Source organism: Cydia fagiglandana, chromosome 2, assembly GCF_963556715.1.
Source record: "Cydia fagiglandana chromosome 2, ilCydFagi1.1, whole genome shotgun sequence".
NCBI classification, from domain to species: domain Eukaryota; kingdom Metazoa; phylum Arthropoda; class Insecta; order Lepidoptera; family Tortricidae; genus Cydia; species Cydia fagiglandana.
The window spans coordinates 26026777-26043435 of NC_085933.1; the positions used below are offsets into that span (position 1 = coordinate 26026777).

The window sequence follows — 16659 nt, forward strand, 5'->3', positions numbered from 1 at the left end:
CTGGTCCGACTCACGAGTTGAAGCCTCTTCATGGGATATTTCCTGGTGGTCTCTTTGGATCATTGGCATGGGCAGGGCCGGAGCAGGCGTGTCCACCAAGTCTCCGTCCTCCTCCTCTAGCCTCCTCGCCTCGAGATCAATCGGGTGTATAAGCTCATCCTCCGGAATCTCACCCCCCGGTTCGCCCGAGCAGCGTGAAAAAGGGGACCAGAGCCGCGGGAGTTGGGCTTCCCTCCTCTGGGGGCCAACCGTCATCTTCGCGGTTTCCTTCTCCGGCTCCTCCCGGTGCTGCCACTCTTCGTGTTCCCCTCCCCGGTCCGACTCACGGGTCGAAGCCTCTTCATGGGATATTTCCTGGTGGTCTCTTTGGATCATTGGCGTGGGCAGGGCCGGGGCAGGCGATTCCACCGAGTCTCCGTTCTCCTGCTCCAGCCCTCTCGCGCAGCCCATAGCTCCCAGGTCCCCCGCTGGAAGGTTCGGCTCCGCAGTCGGCCTGGCTGGGGAAGGTGTCCGCTGTGTCTGCTCCCGGCCTCCCGCGTTCGCAGCTCCAGAGCTTAGCCGTTCCACCAGCTGATCATGGAGGCTATCTATGAGGGCTCTCTGGGCCTGTATGGTGGCAATAAAAGCCCGCTTCGCTCTTTCAAACTCAATTTTACATTCGTCACACACCATCCTTGGTGAACAGGCAGACTTCTTCTCTGGTTTCTCGTCCTATAATGCGGAGCAACAAGTTTAACTACCTTTGCAAGAATTTTGAATTTGGCGCTGCAACCTTGGCGCTAGGAAAAATCCCCGGGCATGGGCTTGCTCTCCCTCTAAGGTAGGCTACCACGCCGGATCCCCCACCTTGGCCTCCTAATAGGTCTAGGCTGGTGAGTAGGCTTCGCCTGGTTTCGCCTGGTTACCATCTTAATGTTTCGTCAAAGCAGAGTTTGTAATTATAATTAAATTTTCTCCGCACTCAAGTCATGGCAGTGTAGAGAATGGGAACAGTAAGGCACCCATTGAGGGAAAGAAGACAATAACCAATAGAAGAAAGTCTCTGGTGTGAAAATAAATTCTAAACGACTATGAACTAAATAACTATGGTAAATAACAGAAACCTTAGTGTTAATTTCATTCGATAGCGTGACGAGCATTCGCGTTTGATTTATGTCTATTTATGCATGAGATTGTGAACAGCGCGCCAAGCGGGATTTTTTGGTAACTCAAAATCCCATACATAATGATGTCACGTCACGCTCTTGAATGAAATTTACACTAGGAGTACAGAACATTTTCTAACAATAAACCTGCAGTAATAATGTAAATTGTGGTACGTATTTAAAAGTATTTCTTATGTCTTTATGGTTTGGAACCGTTTTCTAATTCGCAAGACGACATGCCGAATTTTAAAGACTATAATTTCGTAAATCACTTATTAAATTAATAATTAAATCGCTTGGATGCCACAGTCAGTTTCCTTAATCAAATACTTTACTTTTCGTAAAAAGGCTTGTGTCGAAAATTAAATTGTAACAAAAACTTATTCCAACGTACTTTGAGAGTTGTTCCACAATTTCCTTTCCATTTCGTTGTTAGACGGTAACTTTGAAATATGCAAATGATTGAGTCACAAGTTGAAAATGTGGAACTCAGGAAGATTCTCCTTTTGATGCTGGTTTCTTAACTCAAAACAACTGGCAAGGTGGTTTAACAATTCATTCCTTGAATTGAAATAATTTTGAGTTTTTTATGCAATGTATTATGTTCGATCAAGATAGTTATTTACGACACAAGTGCGATAAATAGGATATTCGCAACGAGTGGCGAATTTTAAAACACGACCGTGTATTGTACAAAGTTTTACAGTACATTATGGCCCTTTAAATTTTCGACCTAGTTACGTAATGTGCTTATTATAGCACCGGTGTCATAATGTAGCCCCAGATGTACTGTAGGTAAAATAAATTATATTATAAATAAAAGTTAAGCTTAAGTGGGACTGGGCTGGGAATGTCTGCCGCATGCACCCTGAAAGGTGGGCCAAAATGATTACGGTTACGGAGTGGGTCCGTAACCATTTTCTATGGTGATAGATGGTGCTGGCCGGAGTGCAGGCAGACCAAAAAGGAGATGGCGGGACGACTTGGACGCATTTTATCCGGATTGGCGGGAACCTACAAAAGACAGGGTCGATTGGAGCAAGCGAGGGGAGGCCTTTGCCCGGCAGTGGGACACTTAAACAGGCTATTAAAAAAAGTTATCCCTATTTAAAAAAAGTTATCTATCTGTCTGTTATTTCTTCTTGCTTAAACCGCTAAGCCGATTTATATGAAATTCGGTATGGATTGGTATGGAGAGAAGCACAAAGGATAGTTTTTACCAATCATCATCATCATTTCACGCAAACAAAGTCGCAGACATAAACTTAGTTATCACTACACACCTTGGAAAACAAAGTCCCCCGCCGCGTCTGTCTGTATGTGTGTTTGTATGTTCGCAATAAACTCAAAAACTACTAAACGGATTTTCATGCGGTTTTCACCTATCGATGGAGAGGTTCTTGAGGGAGGTTTGTGTGTATTTTGTTAGCCCGTGCAAAGCCGGGGCGGGTCGCTAGTTAAATATAAACTTTAGGAACGACGATTAAGCAATTGATATAAAATCGAGATATAAATATACTCATTCTATGTACATTGAAATTAAAACCTTACGAAGTACAACAGTACTTATTGTTAACTTTAATTACCTAATCACATCAAATAACCAACATTCAATTGAAAATGTAACAAGCAGATTGTTTCACTAGCAAATAAGAAAAGAGGAAAATTGAAACGTCACGTCATAAGGTACTACGCCTTGTTATTCCTTACTAAGGACATAAATAAAGGAAAATGATATTATCGACAAAAAGCGGTCAAAAGAATTTTAACCCTTATCTTGGCATCGTAACACCCGTGATACATGGAACATAAAAAAATCTAGCAGGTTCACTTTATTACTTAACAAAATAATTCTGCTATAGATATGTCGATCTACCCTCCTTTATTATAGCAAAAAATAATACATACAAGTGTCATTGTAAATTAATTAATAATTATCAACATGGCGCCACGGAAACAACAGATCTTGTTTCGTGCTGTAAGTTTTGCACTTATTTCTTAGATTAGTATATATTTTTGCATAATCTACATTTTAATACACTTACTATCTGTTAGTGTATTAGGATTCACATAGTGGTCCCATTTAAAAACATTTAACACATAAAATATTTACATAAAACTATTACGTATCATATTTGATACATTGCCAAGAACTCATAAAAGTACATGTGTATTATATTTAATACATTGCCAAGTTGTCGTCAAAATAGCTGTAGATGATTTATTTTATTTTTAATTTTTTTATATTTGTGAGGGGTTGAAATATATGTTTCCAATATTCCATATTAGTCATCATAGTAATTAGTTAGTGAGCTTTGTTTTTTTTTAAGTAATGGATGTTATTTAACAGTATATTAGGACGCCGTAGCCTTTTTGCTACGCCGTAGCACGTAGCACGGAAAAATATATGAATTGCAAAAAATGGCCCCAAAGTAAAAAAACATATTTTTTTTTACTTTCACTCTATTTGTTTACTTTTCATATTTTACTCAACTTTTTGCTGACGACTTTTTTGCAACTTTACGGGATCAAATTTTCCGCCCATGTGATCAGGTATTCGTAGATATAATTCATTTTTACAGGTGCAATAGTCATCTGATGCTATAGATTGTGTTTAATTAGCAATAAATGTTAATTTTTGTTGCATTACATGTTTTATTTTTACTATAATCCACATTTTTCTTTTAAAAAGTAGGTAACTATTTTGTCGAGGGATTGGCATTGTATCAAATATGATACATATGATTTTCCGAAACTGGAAAATCCTGGATTTTTCCCTTATTTTTTAATAGTCTAGTATGCTCAAAAGGTGTCGAAAAACTAAAAAAATGTTTATATTTAAGATATTTTGAGTCTTGCCAAGATAAGGGTTAACTTTCTGACATTAATCATTATTTAAATGACAAATTTCGTATAAATATTAACCCTTTCTATACCACTTTAAGCTCCGCTATGTTTATTTATTTTATGAATAGAAAATAAGCGGTTTTGTATCCGTTTCAACCCATCACGTGGAACGCATTAATTCATTGCCACTTCAGAACTCTTTTGAATTCGCCTCCCGGGGGCTTCGTAAAGAGATTCAATACACACAGACGTTGAAAACACACCTATTTAAATTTTACTCGAACAGTATACCACACAAAAGTTTCATAATATACATGTTAGTGAGCTACATTGTGCTTATGTAAATTGACATTACTAGGTAAAATCTGGGTTTTTTTCGGTAGCGGTTTATACCATACTTAAATGATAGATCTATCGCAAGATCGAGAGCCATGGCGTGATTTATTCTGGTGTCAGGCCAGAACTCACTATGGGTCGTTGCGTCACCGTAGTAATTAAAGCAAGAGACTAGGTAAGTAGTAGTATAGATTGTATAAATATATAGAACAGTTATAGTGATTTGTAGATATGTTGTCAAATATCCTCTAGAATAAACGATGCTATTTGCTCTGCAATATTCAAAACGTTTGCCAAGCACTTCGTCCGTATCGCATTCAACTGATTTTATTAATGGTGCCACAGTTTTGATTTTCTATATTGAAAGGGTTGCCAAATGGAGTACCTATCTTTTGTGCCACAAACAAACCCAACACTGAATGGTGGGATGCTGACGCGTATTAATTATACGCTGAAGATGAAAAGGCTATGTAATTGAAAATAAAATGTAATCTAGAGGGGAAATTCCTTGAGGTACTTGTATTCATTCAATTCAATTCATTGTGTTTGCTTACGTTTGAAGGATGATTTAGTTTGCTGCTTTAGAAAATAATGTTAGGGACTTTGTCATCGTATACAATTTAATACAATTCAATACAATGTAATTGTTTTCCGTACGTTCAAATGCTATCATTTTATACTTCAAATAGATAATATCTTTAGAATTAAAATAAGCGTATAATTAAACTAAACAAAAACCGGAAAAAATATCACCCCACTTAAACATTTATTTTATTTTATTTTTAGTATTTGTTGTTATAGCGGCAACAGAAATACATCATCTGTGAAAATTTCATTTGTCTAGCTATCACGCATCATGAGTTACAGCCTGGTGACAAACAGACGGACGGACAGACGGACAGCGGAGACTTAGGAATAGGGTCCCGTTTTATACCCTTTGGGTACGGAATCCTAAAAAACTAAAACTGCAAATAAACTAAATTGTCTACATTTCGGAACAAACATTATATTGATATCGCGAGGTAGAAAAAAATAAAGGAACGTTACGGCGCCATCTATTGAGAGACACTTTTAGACAAAATTATGCATATATGTAGGTGAGTTTTTTAAAAGAAAGTATATGGAGCATAAGAAACTAAAACTCTTAACAATAAGGCTTCAATTGGTTGGTTTCTTTCTGATTTGTTGGGACTGTTAGGAGTGCAAATGTGCAAATGCAAATTACTATTTAGTAATATATTCGTGAATACTTATGTTAATTCGAATATTTGCACGAAGGACGGTTAGCACCAATTCTTTCCCATTTAGAAAATCTATAAAAAACTCTTTCGGATCTCGAAGTTCAATTGGGTCTCCCAGAAAGTTTCCTACTTTACTGGGAAGTTAAAATTATTTTCTCCTTTAAATAATTCCGAACCTGTAAAAGTTGGGCAAATTAATTTCGTACTACTTTTAGCAATTAAAGTTGAAACCTGCAATTTGGACCGAAACTTAAGTGGGCCAGAGGTTATCGTGCTTAAAATACAATGTCAGAAGTTATTCAGGTAGTTTCTAGAAATTTTTAACCGTGTGTTTCTTATCATGGTTTTTCTTACCAGGGGCAGATTTTTAAAATTCAATCACTCGATTTCGTGTATTTCGTTAAATGATATCTCCACTACTAGGCGTTTAAATTCTACTAATAAAATTGAAATGGAGTGGTAAATACCACTAGATTCCAAATTTTGATCGCTCGTATTTCAAAAATTGGCATTACGCCGTTTTCCACCGATTTTCGAGTGACGAAATCGAGAGATCGAAATTCAAAAATCGGCCCCCAGGTCGGTGGCAAAAAAGCATGAAGCAGGCCTGATGGTAAGTAATCTATTTTTTTTAAGAACTCCATATTGTACCCCCTGACGAAAATCTCGGCAGAGCGCTCATTCCATAGCCGGAGCGTCCGCGGAAGGAAATTCCTCTTGAACCGGACAGTACGCGACCACTGCAGCGGAGTGGTGTTGACGGAATTACTTACTTTAATGGCGCAGCGACCCAAAATGAGTCTTAGCCTCCGACACGCGTACACGCCAATTGTCTCGATCCTGTGCCATATCCGGCCAGTTATCGGCATGGAGATCGCGCAAGTCGGTTGAAGCGGACCAGCGATACCTGGGACGTCCGATCGGCCTCCGCCCTACCGGTCGTCCCAGGTATGCCCTATGTTGAAGGAAACCTTAATTTACCATTTCAGTTGGAATTATCTACCATAGGTAACAATTCCGTTAACACCACTCCGCTGCACCAAAAATGCTATAAAATTTACGTCTGATTATTACCATCCAATATCCATGCACTTTTGGCAGGTCATTATACGTTCCATACAAATATTTCTGAGCCATTTTCTAGTACACATCGCACTTTTCCATTCCGTACCCGCCATACGGGCGGCTTCAGGTACGTACCTTTCATTAGTTATTCATGATCGTCGGTTCTGTACTTTACACCTGACAGTTCTCTGCAATCTCTTCTATTTATACCTCGTTTTTTTAGCATTAGACTACACAGTTTTGACGTGTCTGTTTATTAAAAAAACACTTTTGAAAAGTAAGTTACAGCAGATTATGTAATTATATACCTAATTACATAATCTGCTGTAACTTACTTTTCAAAAGTGTTTTTTCAAACCAAAAAAATGTAAATTAACATAATAATATGTAATTATATACCTACTTAGCATATTATTATGTTAATTTACATTTTTTTGGTTTGATAAGATAAGTAATAGTTATTATTTTCTTTCAGCCGTATTCGAACAATGAGATACGTCAAATACTAGATATTGAAACGATACGTCACTTTTGACACTTGTTTGACACTGACATATCCAATCTATATCGTTTCTAGATATTTGACGTAGGTATCTCATTGTTCGAATACGTCTGTTTCGCTAAATTTTTCGATCGTGTTGTAGATGTCACCCGGTATATTGTCATTATTGTTAATAAAACTTCAAAAATACATATAAATAAAGACATGACTAAGATCGGTTCAGTCTCGTAATCTCGTTAAACTGGGTCGAGTCTGTCTATAGACTCAATTCTTACCAGCTCTACCTATAAAAGCACCTTGCATATAACTCGCGCTAGACGAGGCACCGCGTAACTTTATTATTAAAGCCAGCTTTGTTTATTTGTGGCTGCAAAGCTAACTAAATTACTGCATTTTGGTGCATTGATTTAAGTTACAAGAGGCGAGCGGAAGCGAGTTCAATAAATACGTCTCTAAGGTAATTTGTGGTGAAATTAATAAAATAATCAGTGTCATAATAAACCCTTCAGAGAACTTCTTTTAGCCAAAACGACAAAAACACATCCCTCACACCAGATCCTCGCACATCCCTGTCGAAAGACACCTTTAAGGTTATAGGCCGGATCAACCAACTATTTACAGGTCACCTGGACCTGTAATTTATATTATCAATAAACTATGAGCAGCTGGTCAACGAAGGAAAACATCGTGAGGAAACCGGACCTAATAAGTTTACCCTCTGGGTTGGTATGTAGGATGGAAGTAGCTTTTGTAAAACCTAGTGCCTACGCCAATAATTCTTGAGAGTAAGTAGTCGCCAAGCGGACCCCAGGCTCCTATGAGCCGTGGCAAAAAGCCGGGATAACGCGAGGAAGATGTTGAATAAATAATCTATGGTAAAAAAAACCCTCAGATCAATGTTTACATCGTGGTCCAAGACATTTCTTACTTTACTGCCTATACGGGCAGAATAGAATCGCTTCATTTCACAAATTAAACCGAAGTGCGACATCAAATATTCAGCTCAGACCTCAGACAGAGCTATTCGTTCTCTGTATAATGGGATTGTTTTAGGCGTCGAACAAAAAGTTCGGAAAACGGCCGTAAAACAGACTATTGTGGCGAAATAAAGATATATCAGGTCAGGTCCGATATAAAAGGTTTTTTAATCACTGCTTCGTAGTAACATTGTAAGGGTTTTTTCAAGATAAGCAGCCGTTTTCCCAAGGCATTTAGGACAAGGGAACTTTTATTCGCTATACATAAGAATACTTAGGCCCACTTGCACCATTCCATTAATCCGGGGTTAACCGGTTAAAATTGGTGTTACCATGGTTACCAGTACAATTTGACACTAGGGAAACGGTTTAACCACGTAACCCAGGGTTAGTGGGATGGTGCAAGTGGGCCTTAAACATGTAGTGCATAATTGTTTTCCATCGTATTCTCTCGGAAACGTTCGCATTTGTCATGCTACTTCAGTCAACATCGGTACTATTTGTACCGATACTGACTGTAATAGCAACATACGTTCTTACGTTTCCGTGAAAATACGATGGAAAATAATAATGCACTACATCTCTGCCTAATACCTTAAAATCGCATTTTGTACACATATTTAGTGATACGGTGGGTTGCTCTATTCTTGAAATTTTTGAAGGTTTTGTAAGAAAGTGGAAAGCTGAAGACCTGACCGTTATCTTCATGTTAAAAAGTTCGAAAATTGTATTGCATCGTAAGAATGAGTTAAGGGGAAGTTTGAAAGTAGCACCGGTAACGGAGAAGATGACGGTGGTATGGCCATGTAATGTGGAAGGATGAATACGATATAGGCAAAAGAATGTTAGGGATGAATGTTGATGGAGCGGATGGTACACCCAAAAAACGATGGATTACGTGTGAAAGAGAATATGAGAAAGAAAGGAGTGAGTGCTGAGATGACGGAAGACAGAAGAGAATGGAAGAGAAAAACATGTTGTGCCGACCCCACATAACGTGGGTAAGGGCAAGGAGAAGAAGAAGGGATTCTAAAAAAGCTATTATACCTGGCAACGTCCGTCGATGCACATATCCAAGCTGCCGGGCCGACACCTCGTACCGTCGGACACTCGTGCCGCCAGGACTGCCACAACGACGCGGTCATCCTCGTCAAGGGACGCACTCTGGAACAAAAAAAAATCAGATCACAGTACAGACACAAGTCGACAGAATAGATGGACAGAAGTGGGGTGGGTTACCCAAGACCTCATGACAAGCCGATTTTGAATTACTTAGTGTTGTTTTAAACAAAAACGTCTGGAAACGATACAACAACGCTTAGAAATAAAGAAAAACTGGACAAACTCACTGCTCGGGTCGGGCGAGACTCGAACCTACTAAGACTAAGAGATAGGTACCAGCTCACCGCTCTACCAACTCAGCTGCAGCTGTAGAGCGTATATGTAGAATATGTTGGAAATATTCGCTGTCACGTCACGGGTAAGTATCGGCAGCACAAATACAAAGATTTATATAAATAAAACATAATAACATTATTTAATAGCGATAGCCAAGTAAAATAGGTATTTCTAAAATTCTATAAAGCATACTTGGATGTCTAGACCAGACTAATTGTATAATCCTCTCAAAGACCACGTTCCAGATTATCCGGGTGTACTGCTCATAACAGTAAATGACCATCGGTGGACCTTATGTAATTGTTATAAGGTTTAAATCTGTCTGTTAACATTGTGGTACGTGCTGTGCCGTGGAAACGTGGCCACGCTCGTATGGGACGTGGAGATGTCTTTAAGTTCTGTTGCAAGTGGGTCACGAAAATCACGTGCCCAATATCCGGGTTAGGGCAAAATAAAGTGATAGGAAGCGAAGCCGGTTTTTTAACCGATTAGTATTTTATGAAGACTTAATTGGTGACGGTGAAGATGATAAACTTCTTCCAAGCCCTGATAAAACTCGGAAGATTTTCTAAAGTAAATGGTATCGAGATTTAGGGTTGGTCTCATTGTAAAAGTTGCTCAGTATAATCCCAAAATCTCCCTGGCAACGAAAATGCACTTATTTTTTGGCCACCCTGTATAGATAATTATGTATATTATTATCTTAAGCTTACCTTTAATGAGGTAGACTAAAGTGAATACAAGATTAAGTATCCTAGGATGCCTTAGTGCTAGTGTGCTTTAATAGGATTGACTTAAGAGTTACGCCGGGTCTTAAGTAGCTAGCTAAAATAAGTTTCTGGCTCAAGATATTTAACTATTAAGCAGTATTTCAGTAGTTAGTTAAATATATAAGAATGTATGTATTATTTAACCCGCGACAGGTAAGAGAGCAGGTTTCGACGTCGTCACTGAAACAGCTCTCCAATAAATAGGTCATCTCCCACTCCTTACGAGTTCAGTCTGCAACGCATATTGTGGCTCCACTCGCCACTCTCGCCAGGTAAGGGCGCACGGCTCAGCGTCATCTCGGTGCGCCCGCCAATAAAACAGCTCGCCACCGTAAGCGGTGCTGTCGTGTGCTGCGCGTTGCTGCTCTCGCCATATGTCCTCTTCTAACAGCTGAAGACCTAGCTATCTCCCTCACACACTTACCGGTTCAGTCTGTAACGCGTGTTGCGGCTCCCCGCGGCAGGTAAGGGCGCACGGTTCGGCGTCATCTCGATGCGCGCGCCAATGAAACAGCTCGCCGCCGTAAGCGGTGCCGTCGTGTGCTGCGCATTGCTGCTCCCGCCATATGTCCTCTTCTAGCAGGGAGACGTTGCCGCGGCAAGGCTGGATATAAATGCAAAATTAGGGTTGTATGAAGAAAATAAAAGGGACTTACAAATATTTAAAACATGATTTACATTTCATTTAGCGCTCTAGAGATGAACAACAAGTAATTGTAGAATTATTATAGAATTATTGAGGGCGCCAACCAAACTAATTCTAGTAGACCCATAAGCCTTAAACAAATGCGCAATCACGCTGTATCTACATCGTCATAAAACGCTTCATCTCGACTAAAGTAGAAGCTAAAAGGGCGTATTGTATTCTAAAACGGTCGGCACTTAAGCCCTTCTTTAATCGAATGTTAGAAGGTTTGCTTTATACAGAATGAATGGAATAAAGTTTGTAGCCTCTATAGGCACTAACTCCGAACCAAGAATAGTAATTTCTAAGTGATGATCTATCGAATATAAAATGGATTTGGGTAAGATATCGTTTCGTTCAGCGAGTCCATTCAGTTGTGGAGTTAAATTTATAGTTATAAGAAATCGTAGAACTGTTTATTGTTTTTCATAAATATTGTGCATACTTTATGATTATACAAAATACTTATTATATAAATGTATGACTAAGTGATGAAGATGGAAATTTCACATGTATAAACCGATGTCGGAAAGAAGATTAATCCGAACACGCACACCGCTCACAATAAATAGGTAACTACATATTTAAAAGCCAGAACAAAATGGTAAAATTTTCGTGTTAAAATTTAAAACGGAACACAAGTTTTACAAGTTAACGTGTCTTTCATTAATATGGACAATGCTGTCGATGGTCGTTGTATTTTTTTATAAAATTGATGTTTTTTTTGCAATATTACATTTTAATCACTTGTGCAGCACGTTGAATACAAAAAATATAATAAATAGAACTGACAAATTTACACTTTTCGAAAATGATAATAATACTTTTTAAAAGCTTATAGAAATAGACTTTTATATTTCCACAAAAATAGGTCCCAATAGGCCTGTAATTCTAGTGTCCATATTTTATGACCTGCGTGCGATCTAGCAGTTATTTCAGGGTTAATTGTAACTTTTTCTATAGTGTAATATGTGAGGATATCAAGGGTACTGTTGACCTTGAATTCGAAATAAACACTAATTTTGTTGTGAGTACCTACCACATTTTTGTGTAAGTAAGACAATATTTTGTTACTGCTAAGCACAGACAAAACATCCTCCAGACTTAGCATAGTCGCGCTACCCCCTCTGCCACGCATACGGTAATTTTAATCCATGTTCGAGTCGAAAGTGTCTTTGTGTGACGTCCGTGTCTTTGAACGGACCAATCACGGCACAGAACTTCGCTCACCTCGTCCCGCGCATCCCCGCCTTTTAGGCATCATCGGTTGCATGAAATAATTGCTCTAAACTGGGTCTAGAAGATTCCTAGTCTGCTAATGTTGCTAAGTATTCAAATATTTCTTTAAGTGAAATTGAAGCGATGCAACCAAACGGCCTGATTCGAACGTCAATATACGTCAAAAATTTTGCTCTAGATACGATATGAATCGGTCCGAAAGTAGCAACAAACGCTGACAGCGAAACTCGTGTTAAAAATCTCCAACTTCCCAATATTTCTTCCTTCCAAATGTTATTCAAAGTACCGACCAATCAAATTTAAAAGCACCACGAGTCAATAAGGGCAAATAACATTTCGTATTATCATTCACTTCTCGTTCGCTCCCCGCGGAGTCGATTAAATTCGTAAGGAGCTTTGGAGTTACGGATATTTTAAATTCAGATTTATCCTGGAAAGATCTAGGAATAAAGAATAGGTGTTCATATTCACCCCCCAGAGTATGGTCAGTCATAACAAATCATGCACCCTGTATGAAACTAATAATCGTGAAATCATGAAACAAGAACCTCATAAACACTTTCAATGATAACTACTTATAGCAAACAACTGGTCTAATCGTTTTTGAGTTTTTGCCAAAAATCTTCTTTTCTTAATAAAAGACGTAAGTGCAAAGCGCTGCAAAGGTAGTCCCTTATGAATCTTATGATACTAATATCCAGTGATCGTACATTTTGCAGCATTTTTGGTACAGCGGAGTGGTGTTAAGGGAATTGGTATCAATAATTTCAACCCTAATGGTAATGATTAATTAGCGTTAATTTTACATTTACACCATACAACCTTAATTTAACATTTCAGTGGAAATTATCTATACCAATTCCGTTAACACCACTCTGCTGCACCAAAAATGCTGGAAAATGTACGATCACTGCTCATATTCCCCGTTTGGCCTCTTTTGGCAGAACGGTAACTACTAAACCCTTCACTGAGCATGGCCCGTCATGCTCTTGGCCGATTATTTTCGTAAGCCTATGTCAACCTAGTTGATAACCATTGACGGCATAGTATGACAATTGATAAGGGTTTGTTTACCAAAATACGAATAGATTAGTCAATGTGAAACGCTTCACCCACACTGGAAGAGCACTATCAAATGATTGCTAAAAGAGGTCATCATCGATCAAAGCAGAACTTTAAGAATGAATCACCAGGGTCCAGGTCACAGATGTAAGGCGTTGAGCATTGTTCATATTTGTCATGCTACTTCAGTCAACCTCAGTAATTTTTGTACCGAGACTGACTGAAATAGTATCTTAGGTACGTATAGCCCAGGAAGTAGTGTCATAAGGTGCAAATTTTGGTATCGGATGAATTCACTTAGCACAGATGTAATATACGTAAAGCTAAGCTAATTGAGCCCGGTAGACATCCGCCACCCCCTCTGGCAGGTAGGCAGGGGGGGCAGTCAAAGTAATTTGTACTGGATTCAAGCTTTGAACTCCTTTTTAACCCCCTTAGAGGATGAATTTTTAGAAACGCTAAAATTACTTTTCTTGTATTCTAATAATATGCGCATATAAAAAGTTTCAAGCCCCACACTCGAAAAAAATGTTGATCTCCATACAAATTTTCAATCCCTATTTCACCACCTTAGGGGATAAACTTTCAAAAACGCTGAAATTAGTTTTCTTGTATTTTAATTATATATCTTTTAACGAAGTTTGAAATTCCTAGCTTAAAATAAAACATGAACTCCATATAAACTTTCGGCCCCTTTTTAACCCCCTTAGGGGTTGAATTTTTCAAAATCGCTTCTTATCTCTTGTACACATTATAATTGTAACCTGGTGTGCAAATTTCAACTTTCTAGCAATTGTAGTTTCGGCTGATAATATTAATAATTGATTAAAAAATTGCAAACCGATTTTGATTTGTTCGTCAATATTTTTGTTTTTTTCTATTAAACTGTACATCAAATGTCTCAAAAATGAATTCCTTATGCCCGATTTATCTGGAAATGATACCAAACTCGAGGTGGTAGGTAAATAGAAGCCGATATGCAGCGTGTAACTTTGGATGCCCCCCTGCTTACCCACCAGGGGGTGGCGTTTGGCTACCGGGCTGTATTGGCTTAGCTTTACGTATACTACATCTGTGCCAAGTGAATTCATCCGATACCAAAATTTGCCCATCCCATACATTGGGTGACACTGCTTACCTCACTAGTAAGTTTCCGTGAAAATACGATGGAAAATAATTTTGCACTAAGTACATCCTGTCACCTTCTATCGCATGACGTTCTCTGCTTAAGGCACTGGTCCCACCGCGAGCGATATTTATAGTTACTCGCCCAGCGGTGAACTATAAATATCGCCGTGTCTCTTTTATTTACACGGGAGTGCTTATCTTTTGTTCGTAGCCGATAGCTCATAGCTTACTAGCTCGCGGTGGGACCAGTGCCTAAGGGGCCCACTGATTAACAGTCCGCCGGACGGTATCGGCCTGTCAGTTGTTCGGAACTGTCAAAATTTTGTTCTGACAGGCCGATACCGTCCGACGGACTGTTAATCAGTGGGCCTCTTAAGTTGTAAGCAAAGCAAACAAATGCATCAAAACAAAGATCATTGCACCCTATTAATTCCTAAATTGCCCTCTCATTGTTATGAAGTTTCGTACACGAACGTAATGCCAGTGCTACACGAGCATAATTTTATTACCGTCGGCTAAATCGCCCGCTCCCTGCCTAATGTCCTAATAAATGTACTGCAGTTTGTGTACGAGAAGTTGCATCATAACAGGAATATGGTGGAATTTAGGTACAGGTGTACTGTTTTTACATACTTTTATTTAACTTGCAATTGTATACATATGTAAATTGGATGACAATGCAATGTTATGGTACCATCGAGCTGATCCTATGATGGGCACAGGAGGTGGCCTAAGGAACATTGTGATAAAATAAAGCAACCTATTTGTGTTTGGGTTTGTTATAATATTTTTCAAACTCGAAGGGTAGGATGATATCGGACATTTCAATACAATTATGCGAGATTTGGCGTTTTTAGGTTATACATATCTATTGTACAATTGATAGCTGTTGGTTCTCCGAATAATAAATAAATAAATAAATATGGAGATCACAGGTGTCATCCTACGCTTCGAGTTTGAAAAATGTTATAGAATTATTTGAAGAAAACTTGTCTGTTGAAACAAAAGTTTAGCTCCTAGTTTTTACATTACAAATTCAATAACTGATTTTCAAGACCGGTGTTATCCTATATGTGGCCCGTGAACAAAGTTTTGCACGGAACACTAAAAAATTACAGATCGATTGGCCAATTGTGGTAATTCATATTTCTTGTCTGTACAATTATATGCATCATTCTGTATTCCAGTATGTAAAATAGACTCAAACAGCGAAAATTGGGCAGCGCGAGTTAATCCGCCCACTGCGAGATTATAACACCACTGCCACTGCCACTGGGGACTGCAGAAGTTTAGTGTACACGAGAAATATGATTTAAGCTGAGTGCAGTACAGAGCTCTATGTCGGGAAAATTATTGAATTTCTGGTTAAATAATTTGTAAAAATATTGTTATATTTAATAAATTCTTATCTTTATTGATAGAGGCAGATCAAGTTTTACACCAAACTTCCAATGACAAAGTGTCAGGGTAACACCATAAACGTAATGAAATATTGGAACACTTTGTTGGCAAAGTCAGTGCATATTAAGCTGATGGATTCTTCAAAAATTAAATAAATACTTACCAAAAATTATAAGGTGACTAAACTTGTTTTTGATTATCCAATATATTATAATGATAGATTTATTGACCAATACCGTACCGTACGTCCTGAAGACGCAGCGTGGGAAGGCCCCAGACTAGATGGACCGACGATCTGGTTAAAGTCACGGAATCACCGTTCGTTGTGGAGATCCTTGGGGGAGGCCTTTGTCCACAAATGGACGTCTTTCGGCTGAGATGATGAATTGACGGATTTACTTTTCAGTTATCCTAATTAAGTACAAAATATGCGTCGGGCATATTTAAGCAATCCGTCTATCATTTCAGTAGGTACCTATATATACGAGTATATAAAAACTCCATACTGTGCCACAGAGAAGAAATGAGCCAATTATCTTGCCTGTATACATTCAGTCCGTACCTAAACCCAGTTCCCTGTAGTCTTACTAGAATCAAACAACGAAAATTGGGCGAGCTAATCCGCGCAGAATAACGCTTCTGCCACTGGGGACTGTTGAAGTGTTCACGTAAAGTGTGATGTAAGCATCACACACACACACACACACACACACACACACACACATCTTCATTACATATCTTTAGCAAAATCAGCAAAACTAGTCGAAGAAGTAATCCCACAGTTACACCTATCTCGGAATGAACTGGGTTACTACAATAACGTAAAACTAAGGATATTCCCAAGTTTCGTTACGTAAGATTTC

At 38.6% G+C, this 16659-nt stretch overlaps 2 protein-coding genes across 2 annotated transcripts in view; one reads left to right on the forward strand and one right to left on the reverse strand.

The window, feature by feature from the left end:
* LOC134679542 (protein madd-4) overlaps positions 1 to 16659 on the reverse strand; it is a 425780-nt gene that overhangs the window by 68837 nt on the left and 340284 nt on the right. The window contains exons 6-7 of the mRNA XM_063538500.1: positions 10706 to 10885; positions 9161 to 9277 (exon numbers count right to left, since the gene is read on the reverse strand). Of these exons, the coding sequence (XP_063394570.1) occupies positions 9161 to 9277; positions 10706 to 10885 (297 nt within the window). The remainder of the gene's footprint in view (positions 1 to 9160; positions 9278 to 10705; positions 10886 to 16659) is intronic.
* The window catches only part of LOC134679544 (uncharacterized), an 89159-nt gene that overhangs the window by 49915 nt on the left and 22585 nt on the right, over positions 1 to 16659 (forward strand). The window lies entirely within an intron of this gene.